Source organism: Engystomops pustulosus, chromosome 1 (genome assembly GCF_040894005.1).
Source record: "Engystomops pustulosus chromosome 1, aEngPut4.maternal, whole genome shotgun sequence".
Lineage (NCBI taxonomy): Eukaryota > Metazoa > Chordata > Amphibia > Anura > Leptodactylidae > Engystomops > Engystomops pustulosus.
Genome location: NC_092411.1, coordinates 74,319,696 through 74,347,318, shown reverse-complemented (window position 1 = coordinate 74,347,318; position 27,623 = coordinate 74,319,696). Strand labels below are relative to the sequence as shown.

Genomic DNA, 27,623 nt, shown 5'->3' with positions numbered 1-27,623 from the left:
GTGGTAGATACTGGATCTCCTCAGGCCTCCTTATTAATAATCACAGGACATAACGTGGAGACTTATGAGACATCTCTGTACTCACACAGTTATAGGACTGGGCAGAAGGGAGATGCGGTTTATTACCACTTCTCTGCTCCTCACAACATCGCATTGAAGTAATGCACTCTGAAGTCAGGTGACCACCGGGTCTAAAGTGGTTATATACTTCAAGAGCTGGCAGGCTATATACTAAAGGGGGGCTGGCTATATACTTCAAGGGGCTGTCGGGCTATGTATTAAAGGGTGCTGGCAGGCTATATACTAAAGGGGGGCTGGCTATAAACTACAAAGGGCTTTAAGGCTATATACTTCAAGGGGCTGGCAGGCTATATACTAAAGGGGGGGTGGCTATATAAATATAGATTTTATGAACTCTTTGTTGGTGGAGGAAATTAAAATCATCAATTTTTAGGAAGATTTTTTTGTGTTTTTTTTTTGGCCTTTAACCATACCACAATAATAGTATATTACTTTTATTCATGGGTCACCACGATTACGAAAAGACCTCATTTATATAGATATATATATAGATAAAGGTTAATTTTAGCATCACCATCTTTCATATTCATAACTTTATTTTTTGCCTCACAAATCTGGTTAAGGGCTTATTTTTTGCGAGAAGGATTGTTCTTTTTAGTGTTCTAATTTTAGAGTGCATAACATTTTTGTAATCACTTTTTAGAGAATTTTTAATAGGGTATTTATTATCTCTTCTTGGAGCTTTTTTTCAATATGTGGGGGTTTTGTGTATTTTATTCAATTTTACTGCATACAAACTAATTTGGAGTTAGTATCACTATCATTTCATATGCATAACTTTTTTATTTTTCGGCTGACAAATCTGGTTAGGGGCTTCTTTTTTTGCGAGAAGAGTTACTCTTTTTAGTGGGCTTATTTTAGATTGTGGAACTATTTTATCACTTTTTAGAGAATTTTTCTAAAAGGTAATAATTAAAAATGATCTTTTTTCGGAATGTTTTTTTTGCGTTTTTTTCCTCTGGCATTTACCGTGCAGTAACAATTCTGGTTTATTATACAGTTTGTTACGGATGCGGTAATACCAAATACGTGGGTTTTTTTTTTTATACTTTATTAAGTGTTTTTATGCCAAATTAACATTTTAGGGGCTTATATTTTTATGTATTTATTTTTTATTTATTCTAATGTGTAAACTTTAGTGTTTTTACATTGTTTTACTTTTCCATACTTGAACCAGCGATGCTCTGATTGCTGGTTCAAGATCAATACACTGCTCTACAATACTAATTCATTGTAGAGCAGTGTAAACTGTCTGAGCATGCAGGCGCATGCGCAGACAGTTTCCAGTGAGACCCGGAAGGGGTCTGACTTCCAGGAACATCAGGCAGCCCAGAAGTGGATCGGATCCCCCAGTAAGCGACGCAGGAGTGTTGGGGGTACACCCTTACACGCCGCAGTCAAGTAGAAGGGGTTAACACCCGTGCTCGGAGTTGGCTCTGATCGTGGATACCCTCAGGGACGTACTATACTATCCATGTGCACCTAGGGGTGAATGACCTGTGGGAAAATAGCAACCAATCATGGCTCAGCTTACCACTGCCACAGCAGCAGCAGACAATGGCTCCTGTATATGGTGGTTAAGAAGTGGGTTTTGGAAAGTGCAGTGTTAAATTTTTGGCCCAAAACCTAGTTTACGACACAGAGAGCAGCTGTGCAAAATTTGTTGATTGTAAATCCGATGGTGCAGATTCCTTTAGCAAACATACACACATAAAGCTTTATATATTAGACATAGATGTGTATATATATACATACACACACAATGGGAGTAGTAGTACAGTGCTGTGTGATATAGATAGAGGATGGGAGTAGTACAATGCTGTGCATATATATACACAATTGGAGTAGTAGTGCAGTGGTGTGCATACATTATGTGTATATATATATATATATATATATATATATATATATAGAGAGAGAGAGAGAGAGAGAGAGAGAGAGAGAGAGAGAGAGAGCAGTAGTACAGTGCTGTGCCCATATATACAGTTTAGGAGTACTGTGCAATAGTGCTGTTTTATTGTAGTGTAGGATGGGTTTAGCAGTGTTAAAATATGGTGTAGTAGTACTGTAAATAGAAACAGCAAACACACACATAGACACACACAGAAAACACATACTATTTACCTGGCACATGTGCTCTGTCTCCTCTCCGCACAACCAGGACCTGTGGATTACATTATCTCACAGGTCCTGGAAGGTCAATAGCAATGCATGTGTCAGGAGCTGTCTCCTAGGAAGACACAGAGATTACAGCTCCTCAGTGGGTCCTTTAAAGTCCGGGGCCCCGGAGCCACTGCTCGCCCTGCCCCCAGTAGCCTCTGGTTCAAAGGTTTGTAGGCCGCAGAAGCCAAAATGACCTGCTTTTGCACAAGGCCTTAGCAAACATAAACGTATTCACATGCATGTAGATGACATCAGGCTGGTTCTGTGGACTAAAGAACTGGAGATACAGGGAGCTCAATACATGTGAGATACTGGTCCAGTTCCCTCCTACTTCTTTAACTACCTGTATCTCGGGTTCTGTAGATCACAGAAACTAAAGCCCAATGTGATGAATAGGGGTGGGGGGAGGGATCTTTAATATGATACAAAAACATATTTCTAGGTACAATAAAACTGAAGACATCTCCTGTAGCCTCTAAATTTGACTAATCTCAGGCAAAATATTACTTTTCTCTGCTTATTTTCGCATGACTTTGGAGAAGATTTTTTAACAATTAGTAAACTATTGAGATTTCATATAAAAGAGGGAATTGTAGAGAGGATATTTCATGCTTAAAAAAAATGTATGGTGTAAAATCTGGTGACTTCATATTTGAAGTTTATTGATATTTTTCCAATACAGGCGGTCCCCTACTTAAGAACACTCGACTTACATACGACCCCTAGTTACAAACGGACCTCTGGATATTGGTAATTTACTCCTAGGCTACAATGATCAGTTATCACTGGTGTCTGTAATGAAGCTTTAGTGTTAATATTGATTCTTATGACAACCCAATATTTTTAAAATCCAATTGTCACAGAGACCAAAAAAGTTCTGGCTGGGATTACAATGATAAAATATACAGTTCCGACTTACATACAAATTCAACTTAAGAACAAACCTACAGACCCTATCTTGTATGTAACCCAGGGACTGACTGTAGTGTCATAATGGTCCTTATAAGCAGTTTCTAAAAAAAAAAAAAAACAGAAAATATGGGGTTACTGCTTATGGATGCTCTGAAGCTTTACTGGCCTACATGTATAATTGCTCCTGCAGACAGGTTATACATTCCCTAAACATTTCTTTCTAGACTCTTATACAAATACAAGGCATTAAGCCAATTGCTCACAACCAAGTACAGCCTCAGCACTCCGTGTGCTGGAGGGATTTCCCACCAAACCTTGTATCACTTCCATGAATGGACATGCTGAGTTCAGTCTGGTAAATCCTTCTAGCACACGTACCGTGCAGAACTGTGGGCAACGGGCCTAAGCCTGTAGTTGTAGCTCAAATATTTTCTTTAGAGAAGATGAGTACATAGGTCACTAAGGGTACATGATGCATCCGAACATCAATACTTTTAACCATACAACAGTTCGATACCAGAATCATGGCTGTTTCACTTTGGCTCACATGAATAAAAAAAAATGAACAACACTAAAGCAGGCAAAATGTTTTATACTTGGTAAAGCAATGAAATACAGGAAACTGTTAAACAAACATTTTCAACCCAAAATGAAAACACAGAGATCATTTGTGAAATAAGGCCTTTTTGCCTTATAAGGCATTGTGGGAGGAGACAAGATAGCGTTTTCTACAAGCTGTATTCCATTGTATTTTTTCCAGTCTCCTAACAAACTTGATGGATATGTAACAATTGTCAAGCAGGAAAGAAAAAACAATAATCTTTTGAAATCTTCAGTCATCAACGCCTTAAAATGCTAGAAGAAACAAACATGGCTGTCATAGACACACACTATTTTCACATTTTGTTTCCTCTTAAATTCTTTAACAGGAGTTGGGATAAAAAGACAAAAAAAGATAACATGAAAAGCCCCTTTATCTCAGTGGCGTACACACAATTACAGGTAGAAGAGACGGTCAGAAAGTGACAGATGTGGCTCTTTGTGTACACTCTGTCCCACCAAGAAGGCTAACTTGTGGGCATACTGGCAAGGTGCAGGAACCCGGATGACTCCCTGTACAAAATAGAGATTACATGCGTCACACATTGAGTAACAGTATTTAACATTAGTTCTGACAATGCAGTTGTATACTCACAGGCCAGTTGTAGTAAAGGTGGCACAGCTTGTATGTCAGTCTCTGCATATGGTCTGGTTTCAAGGCACCAGTGTCAAAAACAACATTGTAGTGAGTTGGGGAGACTGTGCCTTGTTTCACTGACTGGCTGATTATGAAGAAATCATACCTAATGAAGGAAAAAATAAAATAAAAGTAAATAACCCAGTGCAGGACCCAGAATCTTATGACTCATTTAGATGACCCTACAGATAACATTTGGCTCTAAAATTGTATGTTCTTGTTGCTGCAGTTTCTCCTGCAAAGATCACAGGAGCAGGATGGATGTGCAGAGCCATTATTTACGAGTACTCAGTGACACACAACTCAAGGGCACTGCAATGGGCAGTTCATGCGCACCCACCTACACCAATTCATTCCTGGGCTGGTGAGAGCATTGCTGTGACTTTAATGAAGATGGATCAGACCCCAAAGGAATCTACATGCCGGGCTTGTGGGCTGACTATATAGATGATATCTTCACCATCTGAGACAGTCAAAAGGAATAATTTATAGACCTAGTTGACGACCTTAAAGGGGTTTTACCATAAAATACACAGGATAGGGCCTAACTTGCTGAAGGGTGGGGGTCCGATGTAAGAGGGGGACAAAGGGTACATCAGACCTCCCATTCTTAAGATCAGCAAGTTAGGCCCTAACCACTAAGGGAGCCATGCAGTTGGGCTATATACACGGTGATGGAGCACATACTATCATTTGTGTCACGGTAAAGTGACACACGTTGTACCCACCTTACCATGCAATGCACTCCTATGGCGGCCACATTCTAGCTGTGAACGGCCTTACTGTAACACACTGGCCTTGAGTTTTACGGTCCAAATTCACCCAGTTAGACTTCATTCTTGGATGTACATATCTAGTAAAAACGTCATGGAGAATAAGAGGCCACCACTTACAGAAGACCTACTTCCATGAATTTACACCATCCCTCCAAACGGGCATCCCTTATGGGAATATTGAGAGAAGGGAGAAACTGTTCTTCTCTCACCGAGTTTCTAAATCAAACTAGGGAACTCAGAACCACATTCAGGACAATGGACTATCCTGACACCACCCTTTGCTCAGCTTACCAGCAAGCACTCCCAATGTATGGAACCACAGTACAGATCCTGGCACAGTAATCACTGACCATCCTAATATCACAAACGGAAGGGGTCGCAAAGTCAGACTGTATGATACACGGCCACTACAGCACCCCTGAACCAGAAACCAAAAGACATTTGGTTGCTATAGACAGGTGGATGAATGGTGTGCAGAGTCATTAAAAGCACAAAGAGGTTCACAAGCTATGTCACCGGAGTCATGTATGCAATTGTAGATCCACAGGCATCATATATTTGGCAACATGTTCTTGTGGATAAAACATTTCAGGTATTCCAACAACGTATTGGGGATCACATGGGGAAAATAAAACTCAAATACTACAAACCCCTAGAGGCATATACATGGACACCTCAATGATTCCAGAGGTTTGACTTTTGTGGGCAGAGTCAATCCACCTGATTAGGGGGGAAACATCTAAACATCGGGTACAAAGAAGCAGGATGGATATACCATCCCAAAACAGTGAGGCTACAGGGTCTTTCCTGCCCATTTCACGCCTTGAACCTTGCATCCTTTTAAAAAAAAAAGAAAAAAAAGAAAAGGGTAATATCCGCTCACTCACGTTGTTGTTTGCAGCATGTAGGGAATCACAGTTTCTCATACGCCCCCCGGTGCAGGGAATTAGGCAGTCCTGTCGGCTGACCGGAACATGTTGAAAGATGAGGAAGTATTCCAGCACTTGCAAAATCTTCTAAAATCATAGCATTTTATTCTTCATATTTAAAAACGTACAGCCATGACTTGTGTGACCACTAGTACACGATCTATGTGTTTCAGACTAAATTATTCAGTCCTTAGCCATGATCTACGTGTAACCACCAAACACACTTATTTAAAGGGAACACAGTCAGGTGTGACAGCACACGGATAATTAGCACATGCGCATGGAATTCAGACAAAGATTCAGGATTACGTATAACATTCTGTGCATGGAAAATTCGGGACATCTACAAATATAACACCCATATCACTGGGTGAACTAGGTAAACAGAATATGTTTACACACAAACAGTAAAAATATATTGAACTTGAAAAATTACACATGTTAATATAGCAATGTAGACAAAAAAACACATATGTTGCTATATGTCCAATAAAAATACTTTTTTTCTACACAGGATAATATACAAAGAAATATAAAATCGTTTGTAAATTGCAACACTAAGTTTGTCGTTTATCAAGCTTGTTACACTACATGTAATGTACAATATATTGGTAGTACTGTCCGCCCTCTTAAAAGGAGATTAGCTGAACACATAACAGATGGATCCAAACACACGGATAAAAATATATCCAATCTTTCCAAACATTTTTTGAATATACATAAAGGGGATCTTTCCTCCCTGGTAGTTACAGGTATTGATAAAGTTACTACCCCTACCAGAGGGGGCAACAGGATATAAAAATTGCGCAATCGCGAAATGTTTTGGATCCTGAATCTGAATACGAGGATGCCATTGGGTTTAAATAACAAAACAGACACAATGTATCTATATTAAGGTTATTATTCTTCTTTGCTTTCCGCACCCATATAATGTGAACAGGCATATAACATATGCGTTTGTCTACATTGCTATAACATGTGTAATTTTTCAAGTTCAATATATTTTTACTGTTTGTGTGTAAACATATTCTCTTTACCTAGTTCACCCAGTAATATGGGTGTTATATTTGTAGATGTCCCGAATTTTCCATGCACAGAATGTTATACGTAATCCTGAATCTTTGTCTGAATTCTATGCGCATGTGCTAATTATCCGTGTGCTGTCACACCTGACTGTGTTCCCTTTAAATAAGTGTGTTTGGTGGTTACACGTAGATCATGACTAAGGACTGAATAATTTAGACCGAAACGCGTAGATCGTGTACTGGTGGTCACACAAGTCATGGCTGTACGTTTTTAAATATGAAGAATAAAATGCTATGATTTTAGAAGATTTTGCGAGTGCTGGAATACTTCCTCAAGCTAGATTAATTCTCAAGCTATAATGGAGGTGATGCAGGAGGGCAGGGTCTTGTCTAAAGATGCGCTTACATTTCCTACAGTTAAATCCTGATGCCAGTCACTTGGAAGTAACCCACTGTTATATATCAGATTGAGGTGCCCTAAATAATAGCACCTCAAGCTGAGTTAACACACAACCACCGTTGCCTTCATAATCAGAAATGGCAAACCCCTGCACTCTTACACGGCACAGAAAGGTAAGGGGCCATAATTTGCCATTTTTGAGCATGTGTCATAAAGCGTTCTTTATTGTTCTACGGATTTAACTTTGTTGGTTCTGGTTGGACACTTTGTTTTTATTTTTTTTTTTTTTGGTGGTAGTGTCTTATGGTAGTTTCTTGTCCCCTTAAGAGTCCCCCTTAGGCGAAACATGTTGTGTTGCAGATGACGTGCTAACATTTTTTAATAAGGGAAATAATACTACTCAAAAATGCTGAGAAGAGTATTTTTAGCCGAGAAGGAGTATAACATTTTTATTAAAAAATATATAACTCTTAGGCATATGTACAGTGTTGATAGATGTCTATTTATGCAAGATAATCAAGGTTTCGGTCAAGGTGGCGGTTGTCTAGGACCGAGGATCCAAGGTGTAATCCTAAATGCACAAAGCCCAAGATTAAAGGGAACATATCATCAGTATTTAACATTTTTTTTAATACTGACGCTCCACTTTTATCAACTGCTGATGACAGGTTAACTTTAAATGTAAAAGTTGACCAAATTCAGGTAAGAAGTATGTAAAAAGAAAGAAACGGTTATGTAACATAAAAGAAAACGAGACATACCATTCAGGTCGGGTCACTTCCACATCAATAATAGTCCCAGGAGGTGGATTGTTGAGTCTTCCACTCAAATGAGCAAAAAACCTTGAACTTATCCGTTTCTTTACAACAATAACAGATAGCTTTGGACTAAAAAGGGAAACAAATAAAGCTGAGTACCTATCCCTACATCACTATTAGAAGCCAATGTTACAGGAGACACAGAACGAAAACACTAGTAACACCCTATTTATATACAATATTTATACATTCCTGTCACAGCTTGTTTACTTTAGAAAACTAATTATTTTCTGCTAAATAAAGAGTGCTGTTTGAAATTTATGGTATCAAAGATACAGCTTCATCTTCTTAAATAAACTTTACTTCATACCTGTAATCTTTGCCAGTAGCTTTTATACAGTCTACAAGCTGCTCAACCTCGTAGCTGATGAGTGTTTTCAGCTGTCCATCTCCAACTCCATCTCTGTAGATTATAATGCGTGATGGAAGGGCTTTGTTGCATGCATGCCAAGCATTTAAAGCCGCTAATAGAAAAATAACAATGGTAAGGAATTATTCAAGTGAATTGTTAAAAATTATTATGCATTGCAGAGAATATATTAACAATTAGTGATCACTAAGACTACAGTCATGGCCATAAGTTTTGAGAATGATACAAATGTTAATTTTTACTAAGTCTACTGCAGGCTTTATAATGGTAATTTGCATATACTCCAGAATGTTATAAAGAGTCATCAGCTTAACAGCAATTAGTTGCAAAATCAATATTTGCCTAGAAAATTTACTTTTTCCCCCAAAACACATTTCAACTTCATTGCAGGCCTGCCTTAAAAGGAGCAGCTAACATCGTTTCAGTGATTGCTCCATTAATACAGGATGTTGCTGAGGACAGGGCTGGAGATTAATCTTTCATGATTAAGTAAGAATCACACCACTGGACACTTTATAAAGAGGCTGGTGCTTGGCATCATTGTTTCTCTTCTGTTAACCATGGTTATTTCTAAAGAAACACGTGCAGTCATCATTGCACTGCACAAAACTGGTCTAACAGGGAATAGTATCACAGCTAGAAAGAGATTACATCTCAGTCAACAATATATCGCATAATCAAGGAATTCAAGGAGAGAGGCTCCATTGTTGCCAAAAAGGCTCCAGGGCGCCCAAGAAAGACCAGCAAGTGCCAGTACCGTCTCTTTAGCTGATATTCTGTTAGGTATCTATTTAAAATTAGGGTACACGAGCTTATTGGACAGTAATAGAGCTCAGAAGCAGGCTGGGCAATGTTCACTCCAGACTTTTTGGATACCAAGTGTCAAATATTGGGAAGATAATGTTAGACTGTTTTGTGTCCTCGTCTATCCCTTCAGTTGTGCACACCAGGTACCGATTAGAAGAATTTTTGACTGGAAGTGTAACTACCCAATAGTTCCTAAAAGTGGGCTTGCCCCTCTCGGTCTAGGTGTGAACAAGCGCCTAAAGTATCACCACTTTGTTAGGTGTGAGTGTTACCACTTTGTCAGATAAAACCTGACGCGTTTCCCCGCTGGGAATTGTACCAGCGGTTTATCAAAGGTCCTGGGTTGACAGTAGCGAAGTGTAAGCGGCCAAACAAATGCCGATATGTGCCTCCATGTGAGCGTGTATGCCTGTCCTGTTAGTTAGCTAGCAAAAATGACTTCAGAGTGAAGTAAGATAGCGAACGCTAAAAGGAAGAAAACTCATTATAAGTCAGCTAGCTAGCTATGGAATAAGATGACAGGCAACACAAAACTCATGAGCAATCATAACGCTCTGTTTTACCACTGATTTGTAGTAGTGTCAGCGCTGAAATTGGTGAGCGTGCTTGTCATCACAGCACGCTGTACCTAACGGCGCATACACTTCGCTAAATAGTTACGCGACCCCCCGCGGTCCGCGTTCAGCTTCTTAGAGGGACAAGTGGCGCTTAGCCACGCGAGATCGAGCAATAACAGGTCTGTGATGCCCTTAGATGTCCGGGGCAGCACGCGCGCCACACTTCGGTGGTAACCTGCTGTATGGGCACACGCCAGGGCATTGAAGGGAAGCTGCGCCATTCAGAACAGATTATGCATTGTCACTTTTTATTGGCTATACAATCTTTATTTTTTTGGCAATTTGGACATATAAGGGCTTATTTTTTGCGACATGAGATGCACTTTACAAATAATTCATTTTTGTGGGTCATTAGCTAATTGATGAGGTTTTATTAACTCTTGAATGTATGGGTGAAAAGAAAATTGTCAATTTTGGTTTACTTTTTTTTCGTATTTTTTGGGGGTCGTACACCGTACACTAAAAATACTATATTATCTTTATTCTATAGGTGATTACGATTACAGTGATACCTCATTTATACAGTTTTTCATTTATTTTTACAATTTTACTGGATAAAAACTAATATAGAGGAAATCTCATTTGTTTTTGCATCGCCATCTTTTCGGGGCGGGGGCGGTGCGGTATGGGGGGGAGTCGTCCGATTCTTTTCAAATGCCCCTAGCATGCCGCGGTCAGCGCGACCGCGGCGTGTCAGGGGTTAACACCCGCGATCGGAGAAATCTCCGATCGTGGGTGTTAGAGGCGGGTGTCGGCTATAATATATAGCCGACACCCGCAGCTTCTGGCGCGGGCTCCGTTCTGGAGCCGGCGCCAGAAGCATGACGTACTATTACCGCATTTTGCGGGAACGCAACTCCCGCCATGCAGTAATAGTATGTCAAATGTCGGGAAGGGGTTAATAAATTAGGCATCCCCACTTCTGAAAATGCCCACTCTTAAAATATAAGAAAAAAAAAAAAAAATCACATGTGTTGAATGTTTTAATTGAAGCAAAATTCCTTATGCATACCGCATGTCATACAGGTTTCAGCACACCAAGGAATCTGCACAGTGCAGGTGTGAACAATCTCTGAACCTTGTCCTGAGACGAGTGCAACAATACAATGCTTGCTTCAAAGACTGGGTATCGTATGACATATTTTTCTGATTAAGGACGCAGGGTGTTTTCCCTCATTTCTTGCTCTCCACCTTAAAAAATCCATAACTTTTTCATTTTTCAGTGTACAGAGCTGTGTGTGGGCTTATTTTGTGGGTAACAAATTTTACTTTCCCGTGATGTTATTTATTATTCCATGCTGTGTACCGTGAAGCAGGAATTTTTTTTTTCCCGTCTCAGAGGTTATCGCCGGCCATTTTTATATTTTGATAGATCGGGCATTTTGGGACGCGGCGATACCTAATGTGTTTGTGATTTTACTGTTTATTATATTTTATATCAATTCTAGGGAAAGGGGGGTGATTTGAACTTTTAATATTTTATAAAAAATTTTTTTACATTTTTTTAAAACTTTTTTTTGTCACTATTTCTTAGACCATCTAGGGAAGTGATGGCAAACCTTTTAGAGACCGAGTGCCCAAACTACAAAGACCCGCTTATTTATCGCAAAGTGCCAACACAGAAATTTAATTTGTGATTTATACTTCCTTCTCTGTCACAGTTTTCATTGATACCAGCACCTGAGGACACCAATAAAGCAGAAAATAGTCCCAGGTAGAGCTGTCACTTTAAAATAGCTGTGTGCACAGCAAGTCCCGGGCTGTCTGGGACTGCAGGAAGATACATGGAGTCATCTCTGGTGATGGCCTGAGTGCCCACAGAAAGGGCTCTGAGTGCCACCTCTGGCACCAGTGCCATAGGTTAGCCATCACTGATCTAGGGTACCATTCAATTGTATTGCAGTATGTGGCATTTCTGCACAGTATACGTTACAATGAGCCACTTGCTCATTGTAACGAATATGCAGAAGCCATTCAGCCTCGGGTCAGACGAAGACCCGAGGCTGTCATGGCAACCGATCGGCGGCAAACCAGCCAGGGGCAAAGAAGAGGTTAACAACCGCGATCGGTGCAAGCACTGACCGCGGGTGTTAGCAATGGGTCTTTGCTGAGATATGCAGCAAAGCCCATCTCTGTATGAAGAGGGCTCAGCCCGTGAGCCCTCTTCATACACCCTTCATAGCTCTGTGGCGGATATATCCGCACTAACAAAGCTCTATTATTTTCTATCTTCCGAGGCAAATGCTATAGAGGTCAACTGACACATCTATACTTATCCATATGCATAAAACATTATACTGTTACTTTGATTTGTATTCAATCTGATATGTAGATGTATGATAGGTCAAAGTCCTGCTCCAGAAAATATTCCTCAAACCATGAGACTTCCTCCACCTTTCACTGACTTTTTTACACACGTTGGTTCCAGTTTTTCCCCAGTTTATCTATGAACATAATGTTTCCCATCAGAGCCAAATAAATTAAACTTGCTTTCATCACTAAAAAAACTTGTGTCCACACAACATGCTCCTCAGCAAAGGAGATTGTAGCCTTTTGTTTCTTTCTTTTAAAGAGAGGTTTGGTCTCTGCACAGTGGGCTTTAAGACCAAATGGTACAAAACATTCTGACACTGTATGACGTGACAGATCATTACTCTGCAGTGCTAAACTGGTGAGCAATAGCAGCTGCAGGGTTAAAGGAAATCTACCACTAGGATCATGGTAATCCAAGCACACTTAACATACTGGTGTGCGCCCCCTCTGGCAGGATCTGATCTTCTTTTGGCTTCTTAAGCCCTTTTTTTATGTTAGAAAATTATGCAAATGAGCCTAAGTGGCTCCAGACTCTATTGGCATCTACTCAGCCCGAATACCTCAGGCTCATTTGCATACTTTCGAAAACCTTTTTTTTCCCTTAAATAAGGGTTTAAGAAGCTAAAAGAAGAGTTGATCCTGCCAAAGGGGGCACACACCAGCATTCTTGGGAGACTTGAATGTTTATTGTTTGTGATGTTGAAAAGATGAATAAATTACTTAATGAATAAATGTGTGTCTATTCCAGCTTAGTGCATTTAATTTTAGATTGTAGATTTTTAATCTGAAGATATGTGGTTTCTGACACCACTATACAGGCGGTCCCCTAGAACACCTGACTTACGACTCCTAGTTACAAACGGACCTCTGGTTTTTGGTAATTTGCTGTAACAGTTATCACATTTTTAAAATCGTATTGTCACAGAGACCAAAAAAATTTGACTGGTGTTACAATAATAAAGTATACAGTTTCGATCTGCATACAAACTCAACTTAAGAACAAACCTGCAAAACTGCCTGCATTCTGTTTTTTATTTGCTAAAATCCATGTCCAAAATGCCTTTCCTGTTCCATTGTTTTCATTAAACTATCTAGAATATTATATCAATGCAGCATAATCTTCATTAATACCTTGCATACAAACTTTTAATCCGTCAACAATCTCTTGCTTCTGATCTTGCATAACACAACGGGAAAACCACCTTAAAAAAAGAATGAGCAATGTCATACATAGAAATAAACATGAAAACTCAAAATGTTGGTCAATTTAAATATTAACAATTTACAACTTATCTATAAACAATCATTATGGTAAACCCAGAAAGATCATTTTTAAGCCTATTTGAACTTACCATATATACTCGTGTATAAGCCGAGTTTTTCAGCACAAAAAATGTGCTGAAAAAAGGCCCCTCGGCTTATACACGAGTCAATACTACCAAAAATTAATTAAAAATGGACTAAAAAAATAATAAACTTATATACTCACCCTCCGGTGGCCCCGATGCGCAGCGCTGCTCCCCCGATGTCATCGTGGCTCCTCTTCTGGCTTCCCGGCTGCTCTTCTTGCTTCAGCGTGCTGGGCGCCGCCCGCGAGAAGAACATGTCAGCCGCGGCGCGTCATACTAGGCGCCGCCCGGGAAGGAACAATGGCGGCGCCCAGGACGCTGAAGCCAGAAGAGCAGCCGGGAAGCCAGAGGAGGAGCCGCAATGACATCGGGGGAGCAGGGCTGCGCATCGGGGCCACCGGAGGGTGAGTATATAAGTTTATTTTTTTTATTCTGGGCTGTGCTGTATACTACTGCGGGCAGTGCTGTATACTACTGGGGGCAGTGCTGTATACTACTGGGGGCAGTGCTGTATACTACTGGTGGCAGGCTGTATACTACTGGTGGCCGTGCTGTATACTACTGGGGGCTGTGCTGTATACTAATGGGGGCTGTGCTGCATACTTCTGGGGGCAGTGCTGTATACTACTGGGGGCAGTGCTGTATACTACTGGGGGCAGTGCTGTATACTTCTGGGGGCAGTGCTGTATACTACTGGGGGCAGTGCTGTATACTACTGGGGGCAGTGCTGTATACTTCTGGGGGCAGTGCTGTATACTAATGGGGGCTGTGCTGTATACTACTGGGGGCAGTGCTGTATACTACTGGGGGCTGCCTATATACTGGGGGGGGTCTGTGACCAATGCATTTCCCACCCTCGGCTTATACTCGAGTCAATAGGTTTTCACAGTTTTGGTGGTAAAATTGGGGGTCTCGGCTTATACTCGGGTCGGCTTATACTCGAGTATATATGGTATTTTAATTTCCTATTTTAGTACTCACCAACCGAAATAGTGCAGGTAATATGTTACAAAACCACTAAAATCCATGTACCAGTTGGGAATATAAAAGTTGTTCCCGCTCTTGTAAATTCAAGCAGTCTGTGTAATTTTTTAAGCCATTTGCCTGAACAGCAATTTTTAAAATTCTCAAGAAAATTTCTGCCAGTATTTCTTTATTGTTGTAATGCTGCTGTTTGAGATATGGCCATTAGATGGAAAAGGAAAGATAAGACAGGGACAGTGAACCCTAAAGCTAGACCCATGTGCTCAATAAACGTTAATGGGACCACAATTTTGTTCAGCTAGCTCATGGCTAAAGCACACGCATTAGCACAAGATCTAAAGGTAACAAGTCATTTTTGCAACACTGGGGTATAATTCTACTGAATGTTCGCAGGCTATAGTGAGTGCAACCTACGCCACCCCTCTCCGCGGCCGGCCGTGCCCTCTTCACAGCCACTTGGCACGGAGGTGGCATAATGGGAAAGATCATCGCAATTACTGGTGGTTTGCAAGTAATTGTAATTACTTCAGAGTTTGTCCACAAAAAACTGTCAAAAAGTCCTAATACATCTCCCCCCAACGCACTTTATGGCATGTGGACGTATCTTTCTGTAAAGAAGTGAAGGAAGTAGATCGGAACTCACTAGATTCGTTAAAATCGTTGTGCAGCTTTATTCATCCAACAAACAGACAAAGTACAGGCTTGAAGCAGATACAAAGAAAGGATGCAATTCACATCCAAGGCTGTATTCACACACACTTATGGGGGACGTATATATGGCCGATATATATATGTCAAATGGAAAGAGGATCCAATACAAATACATCGTAATATTAGCGATCGACGCGTTTCGGCGTATAGTCATGATCTAAAATTGTGTGAACAAACTCGGTTTAAAAAAGCCTCCTCGCCTAGACCTCATGTCCAGTGGGAGGGAAAAAGCCCTAAGACACTAGACAAGTGTACACAATTCACTAATGTTCAAAAACAGAAACAAATTATAAAAATGATCTGCATTATCCACACACAGTGTGCTTCTTTACAAAGATACAATTAGTATTGCACAAGTTTTGTTTAGAGAGGCTCTGCCACTTTTTCAATATTTACCTTGTGGTTACCATTTTTGGAACATGTACAGATGTCTTTATTAGATATGTAGACCAATCACTAACAAATGATTATTGGACAGCCACTTTGTTACATTTATTTGCACGTCTACAAAACTTGTGTAATAATTGTTGTACTTTTGCAGGCTTTGTGTGGAGGAGCTACTACCTCCTTGAGAAATAACGCATTTTTTCACACTGTAGCATTATGGAGCTGTCTCTCCCCCCACACAGACCCTATTTATAATATGTCTTTTGAGCATTAGTGAATTGTGTGCACACGCTTATGACATACTCTTCTGAAGATCTACTATCTGCTGTCCACATGTTCCTGCTTAGACGTCTAATTGAAGTGAGTGAGCCTTTCAAGCATTGTTCACACTGGGTAACATGAAACTGTACTAAATAAACCTGTGCATGCTAGTAGCACATTTTTGCACATATCTATATGTCTACGATTGTTCATTCTTCGGCCACTGTGATGATACACTTAGAAGGGCTCTGCCACTTTATTAATTTATATCTAATATGTAGTTATTACTTTGTAACATGTATAGCTGTCAGATCAGACATGTGTAAAAATTACCAACAAGAATTATGTGGCAACCACTTCATAATATTCACTAGTTTGTTTACAAAACTTGTGCAATACTCATTGTATCTTTGTAAAGAAGCACACTGTGTGTGGATAATGTGGATCATTTTTATAATTTGTTTCTGAATTGTGTACACTCGTCTAGTGTCTTAGGGCTTGCTCCCCATAGGCCCATGTTCACATTTGTATGATTAGTGATCTCTGTTTAACATAGGCCAGCAATTCAAAGGTTAATGTTGGTTTGCACCTTTTCCCCTCCCACTGGACATGAGGTCTAGGTGAGGAGGCTTTTTTAAACCAAGTTTGTTCACACAATTTTAGATCATGACTATACGCCGGAGCGCGTTGATCGCTAATATTACGATGTACCTGTATTTGTGATCGCTATGTCGGATTTTAACCAATAAAGAAAAGGATTTCTTCACCTAAATTGTGAGTGCCGGATCCTCTTTCCATTTAAAATTACTGTAGCAGCCTGTAGTAGCTTCAGGCTTTTCCTGTGCACCAGGTGAGGATAATCATCACCCTCTGTGAGCTGGATCAGCCACGGATGTTAAAGTTTGAACCGATATATACGTCGCCCGCACACTTCTATGGGCTCACGACACTGTACGGGAGCAGCCACCGTACTGCTCTGTAGCCTGTAGAAAGATAGTCAAGCGCTGTATATTCCTATGGAGAGGGGCAGCAGGGGTGAGCTGCGTTCATCCCCTGCTCCTCTCCGCAGCGCCGATGTATGCCCACCATACTACGGTACAGCGGGCATACATCGTCTGAATTTAGCCTAAATCTGACACATCTAGTCTATTGCGATATCTATGACCTGATGGTCTGAAACACGTCAGATTTAGATGTGAATTGCATCCTTTCTTTGTATCTGCTTCAAGCCTGTACTATGTCTATTTGTTCAATGAATAAAGCTGCACAACGATTTTAACGGATCTAGTGTTGATCTACTTCCTTCACCTCTTTCTATGTTTATGGGAGCCAGGACCCTCTTTTGGATTGTTCCCTCGGGTGGTGAGCGAAACTGATCCTTCTGTTTGTGTATCTGATATCTTTCTGAAGCCTACTAGCACCAATCAAAATCAATTTCTGTCTGTCAAATATTCTTACCTTTCCTATATTTCTCATGGTAATTAACCCCTTAAGGACGCTGCCTCTTTGTACATTAGACTCAATCCTTTTTTTTTTTTTTTATTTGACCACTGTCTCTTCCTGTGGTACTAACTTTTCAACACTTTAAGACATCCCTGTGATTTTGAGATTGTTTTCTCGTGAGACATTGTAGTTTTTCTATTTCCATAATTTGTTTTACGTCTCCATTTTGTTTACGGATATGAGGTTTCAAGTTTTAGTAGCAACTTCTCAAATTTTCAAAAGATTTAAAAAATGCTAAATTTTTGGTGACCAATTCAGTTTGGAAGTGCCCTATAAAGCCTTATGTACTATATACACCCACAAGTAACACCATTATATGAACCTAACATCTCAACCTATTCAAAAGAGCATTTCAGAAGGCTGTTAACCCTTTAATTCTTTCTCCAGAAGCAAACAAAAATGGATTGGAAATTTTGAAATTTCAGGGGTGCGCGTGGCCGGATGTGCTAGCGAGTGCTCGACGATCTCACCCGCAGAAGCGGCCATAAGAACTCTGTATATTACCGATCAGAAGCAGGGGAACCTGTTCCCAAAGCACCAGGGCACACTGGAGACATTGGGGCGACATGGGGAAGCCCAAAAGAAAATTGTGCGGCACCAGTAAAGCTGAGCTCCATGTTCCCGGCTCCGATTCCCCTCCTCGTGGCTCAATGCTCCAGACGGAGCGAAAGAAAAGAGCGTTGCCCCGCTCAGAAGTCGGCAGCGCAGCTGCCTTTCAATTCAGCCCCTCCATACCATGTCTGGGGGCCCCAGAAAATATGCCTGTACCCCACCAAAAGCCCACAAGAACCCCTCCCAAGGGACCTGCAGGGAATAGTTATGTAACGAACACTCCCCTCAGCTACTACTCCAGTCATCTCCTCTGCCCAAGTGTCAGAGCACACCATGAGATTCCTGCTTTCAGACATGTTAGGTGCCTTAAGACAATCACTGCAAAAAGATATATCTAGCGCTCTAAACGTCTTGCAAAAATTAAAGGGGTTTTCCTACAAACCAAAGTTAGGCCCTATCCAGGGGATAGGGCCTAACTTGCTGTCACCCTGCAGATCGCAAGAATGAGGGGTTCGGCCGACCCCTCGTCACTCCATAAGAGTAATGGAGCAGACGGCTGCGCATGACCGTCCTGCTCCATTAAACGTTATGGAGCTGATGGAAATTGCTGTGATCTCTGTCAGCTCCATAGAGATTAATGGAGCAGAACGGTCATGCGTGGCCGTTTGCTCTATTACTCTTATGGTTGGTCACATTCCTCGTTCTTGCAATCTGAGCACTGAGACCCCCACGTATCGGCTGAATAGGGCCTAACTTTGCTTGTTGAGTAAACCCCTTAAATGACTACTAGTGTTCCTTACCGAGTCATTCCTTGATTCAAGCTGGCAACAAATCCAGCAATTGATCTTTTCCCGGCCAGTGTGTCGTGATAACAATCAATTCCAACAATCATCATTTCTTTAAGCTACATAAAGAGAACAAAAAAAGCTTTCAAGTTACACTTAGTTGAAATCAAGAATATAAACGCACAGATTTACTTGCACCATGATAAAAGAAAGCCTTGTATGAGTTCATAACTTCACTAGCAGTGACCTTTTATAATAAATAGTTTTTAGTAATTCTCACCACAAATTGTCACAAACGCATTTTTAATTAATCCTTACCAAAAACAAAAATTGGTATACCGTATAAGCAAAGTTTTTCAGTACACAAAATGTGCTGAAAAAACCTAACTGGGCTTATACTCGAGTCTATTTAAAAAAAATAAAAATGTGTACTTACCTATCTGACTTATAACGTGCCCCACAGGTCCTCTGCTATCCATCAATGCTCCGGATTTGGCTCCGTGTCTTTGCGCAATCCAAAATTGGCCACTTGCAGACATTCTAGAGCAGCGTTTCTCAACCTGGGGGTCGAATGACCAAAACACAGGGGTCGCGATCCTATTACGCTTTTGCCGCGATTCGCGCCAAAAACGGAGTATAACATGTGTGATAACTCACTGCTTGAGGACCTGTGGTGATGTCATCATCACATGACCCTGTGGCTCCTCCTCTATACAGACTCCTGCGGAATGGACTGCTTTGCTCAGTGAGTAGAACCTGAAGCAGCAGGAGGGGAGGGGGCAGGAGGCACTACAACTGGGGCAGCAAATGGAGGAACCAAAATTGGGGGAGGTGGACAGTATTATAGTAGTTATATTCTTGTACATAGGTGGCAGTATTATAGTAGTTATAGTCTTGTACATAGGGGGCAGTATTATAGTAGTTATATTCCTGTACATAGGGGGCAGTATTATAGTAGTTATATTCCTGTACATAGGGGGCAGTATTATAGTAGTTATATTCTTGTACATAGGGGGCAGTATTATAGTAGTTATATTCTTGTACATAGGAGGCAGTATTATAGTAGTTACATTCTTGTACATAGGGGGCAGTATTATAGTAGTTATATTCCTGTACATAGGGGGCAGTATTATAGTAGTTATTTTCCTGTACATAGGGGGCAGTATTATAGTAGTTATATTCCTGTACTTAGGGGGCAGTATTATAGTAGTTATATTCCTGTACATAGGGGGCAGTATTATAGTAGTTATATTTGATAGGGATTTTTTATGCAGGGCCCCAACAGCCCTCTTGACTTTTGTAAGGTGAGTCCTAATTAACCCTTTCATGATTGAACATAAAGACTAAGACACAGATCAATCTCTTAGTCAAGATCTTCTTCTCTTTAATAATCAAAATGCATAATATATAACAGACAGAAGAGTCATCAAAGGGGCGTGAATAGTATACTCCAAAACTATTGGTCATCAGCACATTCTGGGAAAAAAGTTAATAAATTGTGCTCAGTTCTCAGAGACCTTGTACACAGATATTGTTTATACTAATTTCTTCTGCCAGAAGGTGATAAGTGGCTCCAGAATCCTAATATCATGCAGCATCAAGGACAGACTGGCTTCTCATTACATGTCAAAGGGTATTAGCTGACAGGCGAGCAAACAGGTTACATAAAATGAAGTTTGAATGATGACATTAACTTGACAATGGTCAGGGAACATGGCCACTGTATCTAAGATGGCAGATAGAAGTCAAGATGGCGTCCGAAACCAGTGCGATCTCCTTAACATATTCCTGTACATAGGGAGCAGTATTATAGTAGTTATATTCTTGTATATTGGGGGCAGTATTATAGTAGTTATATTCTTGTACATAGGGGGTAGTATTATAGTAGTTATATTCTTGTACATAGGGGCAGTATTATAGTAGTTATATTCCTGTACATAGGGGGCAGTATTATAGTAGTTATATTCTTGTATATTGGGGGCAGTATTATAGTAGTTATATTCTTGTACATAGTGGGCAGTATTATAGTAGTTATATTCCTGTACATAGGGGGCAGTATTATAGTAGTTATATTCTTGTATATTGGGGGCAGTATTATAGTAGTTATATTCTTCTACATAGTGGGCAGTATTATAGTAGTTATATTCCTGTACATAGGGGCAGTATTATAGTAGTTATATTCCTGTACATAGGGGGCAGTATTATAGTAGTTATATTCTTGTATATTGGGGGCAGTATTATAGTAGTTATATTCTTCTACATAGTGGGCAGTATTATAGTAGTTATATTCCTGTACATAGGGGCAGTATTATAGTACAGCAGAAACAAGTTTGGGATCCAGCACTCTGTACCACACGTGGAGTCGGTTGGTGAATAAATCAATCTTCCTTTATTAAGTATAAAAATTCTTTCAGACACACATGGCTGTGACATTGATCAACGCGTTTCGGCAGAGGCTGCCTTAGATCATGACTAAGGCAGCCTCTGCCGAAACGCGTTGATCAATGTCACAGCCATGTGTGTCTGCATGAATTTTTATACTTAATAAAGGAAGATTGATTTATTCACCAACCGACTCCACGTGTGGTACAGAGTGCTGGATCCCAAACTTGTTTCTGCTGTTCGTTTGGCCTGTGGACAGAGGCCGGCTTCCGGAAGCACCTGCCGTGGCTGGAGTTCGAATAGAATCATCAACACCGAGGATACGGGTGAGCCGGCGTTTTCTCTACAGTATTATAGTAGTTATATTTTTCTACATAGGGGGAAGTATTATAGTAGTTATATTCCTGTACATAGGGGCAGTATTATAGTATTTATATTCTTGTACATAGGGGGCAGTATTATAGTAGTTATATTCCTGTACATAGGGGGCAATATTATAGTAGTTATATTCCTGTACATAGGGGGCAGTATTATAGTAGTTATATTTTTCTACATAGGGGGCAATATTATAGTAGTTATATTCCTGTACATAGGGGGCAGTATTATAGTAGTTATATTTTTCTACATAGGGGGAAGTATTATAGTAGTTATATTCCTGTACATATGGGCAGTATTATAGTATTTATATTCTTGTACATAGGGGGCAGTATTATAGTAGTTATATTCTTGTACATAGGGGGCAGTATTATAGTAGTTATATTCCTGTACATAGGGGGCAGTATTATAGTAGTTATATTCCTGTACATAGGGGGCAGTATTATAGTAGTTATATTTTTCTACATAGGGGGAAGTATTATAGTAGTTATATTCCTGTACATATGGGCAGTATTATAGTATTTATATTCTTGTACATAGGGGGCAGTATTATAGTAGTTATATTCTTGTACATAGGGGGCAGTATTATAGTAGTTATATTCCTGTACATAGGGGGCAGTATTATAGTAGTTATATTCCTGTACATAGGGGGCAGTATTATAGTAGTTATATTTTTCTACATAGGGGGAAGTATTATAGTAGTTATATTCCTGTACATAGGGGCAGTATTATAGTATTTATATTCTTGTACATAGGGGGCAGTATTATAGTAGTTATATTTTTCTACATAGGGGGCAGTATTATAGTAGTTATATTCTTGTACATAGGGAGCAGTATTATAGTCGTTATAGTCTTGTACATATGGGGCAGTATTATAGTCGTTATAGTCTTGTACATGGTTTGGGGTCACCGCAACATAAGGAACTGTATTGCGGGGTCACAGCATTAGAAAGGTTGAGAATCACTGTTCTAGAGTGTGCACCACCATCGGCACATGCTAGGATGTCAGCGAGCGGCAGTGGCTATATACTGTGGACAGGGGGCATCTGGCGATACATTGGTGTGGGGGGGGGGGGGCCTCTGGCTATATTCTAGGGGCATGAGCTGTCAGGTTATACACTAGGCTTATTATACTCAAGTCAATAGGTTTTCCCAGTTTTTTGTGTTAAAATTAGCTTCCTTGGCTTATACTCGAGTATGTACGATAACTCAGTACATTATTAAACTCTGCACTTCTGAGCCCAAATCCATCTACAGTAAATTTCATCTGATTTTAGAGTTTAAAGAAACTAATAAATTCGGTAAACACATGTATCAAACTTTTGGCTTGCCTTTTTATTTATTTGACCAGGCATAAAAATTAGAGCTGGTTGTGACTTTTGGAGATTTTTTTGTGAATTTTAAGTTTTAAAAAGTCACAAATGCACTAAAGACCAAACACCACATGTTTCAATAAGAGATACAAAACCAACAAGATACATCTGATACATGTGTCCTAATGGGACCGTAAAATTTATGTGCAGTGAGCGGCATCTAGTGGTAGCTGTAAGAAAATGCTTCATGCTATGCCTGTAAATAGAGATGTCAGTTCACAGCATGACCCCTGTTCACCATGGCATATACTGCAAACTCTGGTCTACAGCGGCATCTTAGAGGAGAAGAAGACATGTTAATCTGACAGACTCAAAAAGGATACTATTGACTGAAATGGCAAGCTCTGTGCAGCGCTGCATACTCTGTGTGCGCTATATTAGGAATTACAGGCAGTCCCCGGGTTACATACAAGATAGGTTCGGTAGGTTTATTCTTAGGTTGAGTTTGCATGTAAGTCGGAACCGTATACTTTATTATTGTAATCCCAGACAGAATTTTTTTTGGTCTTTGTGACAATTGGATTTTAAAAATGTTGGGTTGTCATAAGAACCAGGATAAACAATAAATCTTAATTACAGACACCTCTGAGAACTGTTACAGCTGTTTATTGTAGCCTAGAACTAAAGTACAGTAAATTCCCAAAATCCAGAGCTCCGTTTGTGACTAGGGGTTGTATGTAAGTCAGGTGTTCTTAAGTAGAGGACCGCCTGTATTATTATTGACGGCCATCTTCTTGTGATGTGAATATATTTATCATTGAAATTAAGTTTTCAATGCTGCCTGTGATTCATACAGAAAATAATAATGATATCTAAGTAAACACTAGATCACAATACATGCCTATAATATAATAGTAATACTTACTGGGATTTCCACACTCCAGAGTTCTCCACCCATTTTACAATTCATCTGCAGAGCTATCTTCATAGCAACTGAAACAACCGTCTGAGGTTTACTCAAGGTTCTTGCAATTACGCACTGACTTGGAACAGGACATTCAGTGCATAAATACTTCTTGATCGCATCATATCGATCCTTTCTGTTGCTAGACAATATGCAAACAACCTGTAGAAAAATCACAGTAACAGCACAAGTCAAGTCATCAAAGGTAAAGCAGGTATTTGTTATGGAATAGTAATCAAAAAACAAAAGGCCGAACTGCAAAATAAGTGAAAATGAATACTAGGTACTTTATTTTCTCCAAGTACATTGTAACAGCCATTAGGGTCAATGACAACTTGAAGTAGTAGATATTAGTGAATTGCTGCAAGCAGCATTATACATGGACAATCCACTTTTAGTGAACTCTAGTGAGGGCTCTGCGCCGCAGTTTTGTCAGACTTTGAACGTTTCTCTAGGCTAAAACAGCTTGCACAGGTATTGAAAAAGTGTCTGTGTTGCACACGACCCTTTTGTGTCGCAGCTGCGCTGGCTTCCATGCGTCTCAAATTAAGGGGGGTATTGGGGGTCTGTCTGACTGATTCGGGCGCCATATTTAGCATGCAAATTGTGGTACATCCCCTATGTACCACAAAAAAGATGGTGAACTCTGTCAGGCCAGTGCGAGGAAGCGACAGACTTTATAGCGGACGATCTTAATGGGGCAGATTTACTTACCCGGTCCATTCGCGATCCAGCGGCACGTTCTCTGCGCTGGATTCGGGTCCGGCCGGGATTTATTAAGGCAGTTCCTCCGCCGTCCACCAGGTGCGCTGAAGTTCCCTGGAACGCACTGAAATACACCAAGCCGGGCTGAGTGAAGATAAGTGCAAGCTCTGCGACACAGGTTTTTTTTTTTTTAAATGCGGCATTTTTCCCGAATCCGGCGGGTTTCTGTGTGGCCACGCTTCCCGATTTCCGTCGCGTGCATGCTGCCAGCGCTGATGCACCACAATCCAATCACGTGCGCCAAAATCCCGGGACAATTCAGGGGAAATCGGAAATATTCGGGAATCGGGCACTTAGTAAATGACCCCCAATAAATTGGTTGCACCAAGCATAATACACATAATAGCATATTAGGGAATTTCATTTGCAGCGGCGGATCACCTGAGTCAGCGCCGATGCACCACAATCCGATCAGGTGCGCCAAAATCCCGGGGCAATTTAGGGGAAATCGGAAATATTTAGGTAACACTAAAAACTGCGAATCGGGCCCTTAGTAAATGACCCCCAATAAATTGGTTGCACCAAGCATAATACACAGAAAAAGTACTAAGTGAAGTTTCCGACTTTCCAAGTAAATGTGCCCCAATATTTTTAGGTCGCCTGACGCCATAATAACATATTAGGGAATTTCATGGGCAGCGGCGGATCACTGGAGTCAGGTGTGTCAATGCTACAAAAAACAAGGAGAGAGAATTCAAGTGCAGAAGGTGTCAAGAGAAACAACCAATCCCCCCCCATCCACCAAACTACTAATTCTCTGTATGTTGGTGTAGTCTATCCAAATGGGCCATTGCCTCCAGTAGGGTGTTCGCCAGGAGAAGTTTCTGTACTACCAGGTCTCCAACTCGATGTTCCACACCAGTCATCCACTCCCTAGTACGTTGAGCATTCTGTCTGAAGGGCAATATCAATCTGTACCAGAGTCAAGGGAATGGCAACATCAATGCCGTGATGCCAGAGATCACTTTATTTTAAAAAATGTTGTCAGAACCTGACCAGCCCCCCGGGTCGGCTGCAGGTGTTGGTGGAACAGGCGCCAGGTGCTTCTGCCCGGTCACTGCACCATGTGACTCCTGTGTATGAGGAGCAACTGAAAACCCTGGGTAGAGCTTCCTGCCACGTGCGCTGCTGAGCCAAGATAGGGGATGTTATGCTGGGGGAAAATGTCAATGTGGGGGTGCAGTGTAATAAGTATGCAATGTGGGGGTGAAGGGGGTGTGAGGGTGCAGTGTGACATGTATGTAATTTGAGGATGTGGGGGTGCAGTGTGACTGGTATGTAATGTGCGGTGCGCAGGAGCGTGTGAGGGTGCAGTGTGACGTGGATGTAATGTAGGGGTGCGGCATGACATTGATGCAATGCCGGGGTGCAATGTGACATGGATGTTATGTGGGGGTGCAGGGTGACTGGATGTAATGCAGGGGTGCAGGGTGACATGGATGTTATGTGGGGGTGCAGGGTGACATGGATGTAATGCAGGGGTGCAGTGTGACATGTATGTAATGTGGAGTACAGCGTGATATGGATGTCTTGTGAGGGTACAACATAACATGGATGTTATGTGGGCGTGCATCGTGACATGGATGTTATGTGGGCGTGCAACGTGACATGGATGTTAAGTGGGCTTGCAGCGTGACATGGATGTTATGTGGGCATGCAGCGTGACATGGATGTTATGTAGAACTGACTTGTCGCAGGCAGATATCATCATGTGTCTCCTGCACCGGAACTCTGCAAAGCTGAGCTGAGCAAAGTAAGTAAGCTTTCTTTTCAATTGGATACTTGGAGACAAGCACCGGGACTACTTGGGGACAAGCACCGAGACTACTTGGGGACAAGCACCGTGATTACATGGGGTCAAGCACGGTGGCTACGTGGGTGCAACCACTGTGGCTACGTGGGTGCAACCACTGTGTCTACGTGGGGGCAGGCACGGTAGCTGTGAGGGGGTAAGCGCAGTGGCTACTTGAGTGTAGCACTACTATGGCATTACTGTGACTACTGGCTACTGAAGCATCATTGGCAGCCCTGGCTACTGGGGGCATAATTGTGATCTCTAGGGCAGTGGTGGCGAACCTATGGCACTAGTGCCAGAGGTGGCAGTCAGAGCCCTTTCTGTGGGCACCCAGGCCATTGCCCCAGCACATCAGAAAAAGAATCTTCCTGAAGTTCCAAGCAATTTAAAAGATGCTGCTTTCAGTCATATTTCAAAGTGATACTTACTTTGCTACTTGGGACTGTAGGAAGAGGGAGAATGAGTACAGAGGGACACTGGAAAGAAGCTAAATAATGCAAATTTTCCATATTGTCCTCAGGAGGCCAATTTGATTGAAAGTTGTTAAAGAACAGGGAGCAATAATTGGCTGGCACCTCAGGAAAAATAAGGGGGGTTCTGGGTTGCAGTTTGAGCACTTGGCCGCTAAAAGGTTCGCCATCACTGCTCTAGGGGAACACCAGAACACTGTTAAATTTGTCATAAGAAGGTGGAAGAGATGATAATAAAATTAGAAACATTGCCCAGCACCTTTTAGATAATCAAAAAGGTGCGTGTTTATAGTCACCCATCTCCGGAGAAACATCAAGTTCACTGCCCTTGTCACGCAGGCGGGGTAGGCAGTCTGCAATCCGCTGCCACTTGCAGTCTTCACCCTCCTGTGTGCGCGCATCTGCTTGCTTGTACATGATAATATCCTACAATACTGATGTAATGCAAGGTATTAGCTGTGTCAGCCTATGCAAGTGCATAGGCTGTCAGTATACCTTTAAGATGGCGTCATAGATGCCATCGTACAGGTACTGCCTGTAGGCAGGGGGGAGCCAATCATGGGACAGAGACCCCCTGGA

General features: G+C 41.2%; 1 protein-coding gene across 2 annotated transcripts in view; it reads right to left on the bottom strand.

Annotated features, from left to right (window-relative positions):
• Positions 1-3,728: 3,728 nt before the first annotated feature.
• The window catches only part of PIWIL1 (piwi like RNA-mediated gene silencing 1), a 100,178-nt gene continuing 76,283 nt past the window's right edge, over positions 3,729-27,623 (bottom strand). For both annotated transcript variants that reach the window (XM_072144376.1, XM_072144375.1), the window contains exons 15-21: positions 23,976-24,176; positions 18,996-19,099; positions 13,580-13,650; positions 8,652-8,805; positions 8,285-8,410; positions 4,352-4,499; positions 3,729-4,269 (exon numbers count right to left, since the gene is read on the bottom strand). In XM_072144376.1, the coding sequence (XP_072000477.1) occupies positions 4,153-4,269; positions 4,352-4,499; positions 8,285-8,410; positions 8,652-8,805; positions 13,580-13,650; positions 18,996-19,099; positions 23,976-24,176 (921 nt within the window). In that variant the 3' untranslated portion in view covers positions 3,729-4,152. The remainder of the gene's footprint in view (positions 4,270-4,351; positions 4,500-8,284; positions 8,411-8,651; positions 8,806-13,579; positions 13,651-18,995; positions 19,100-23,975; positions 24,177-27,623) is intronic.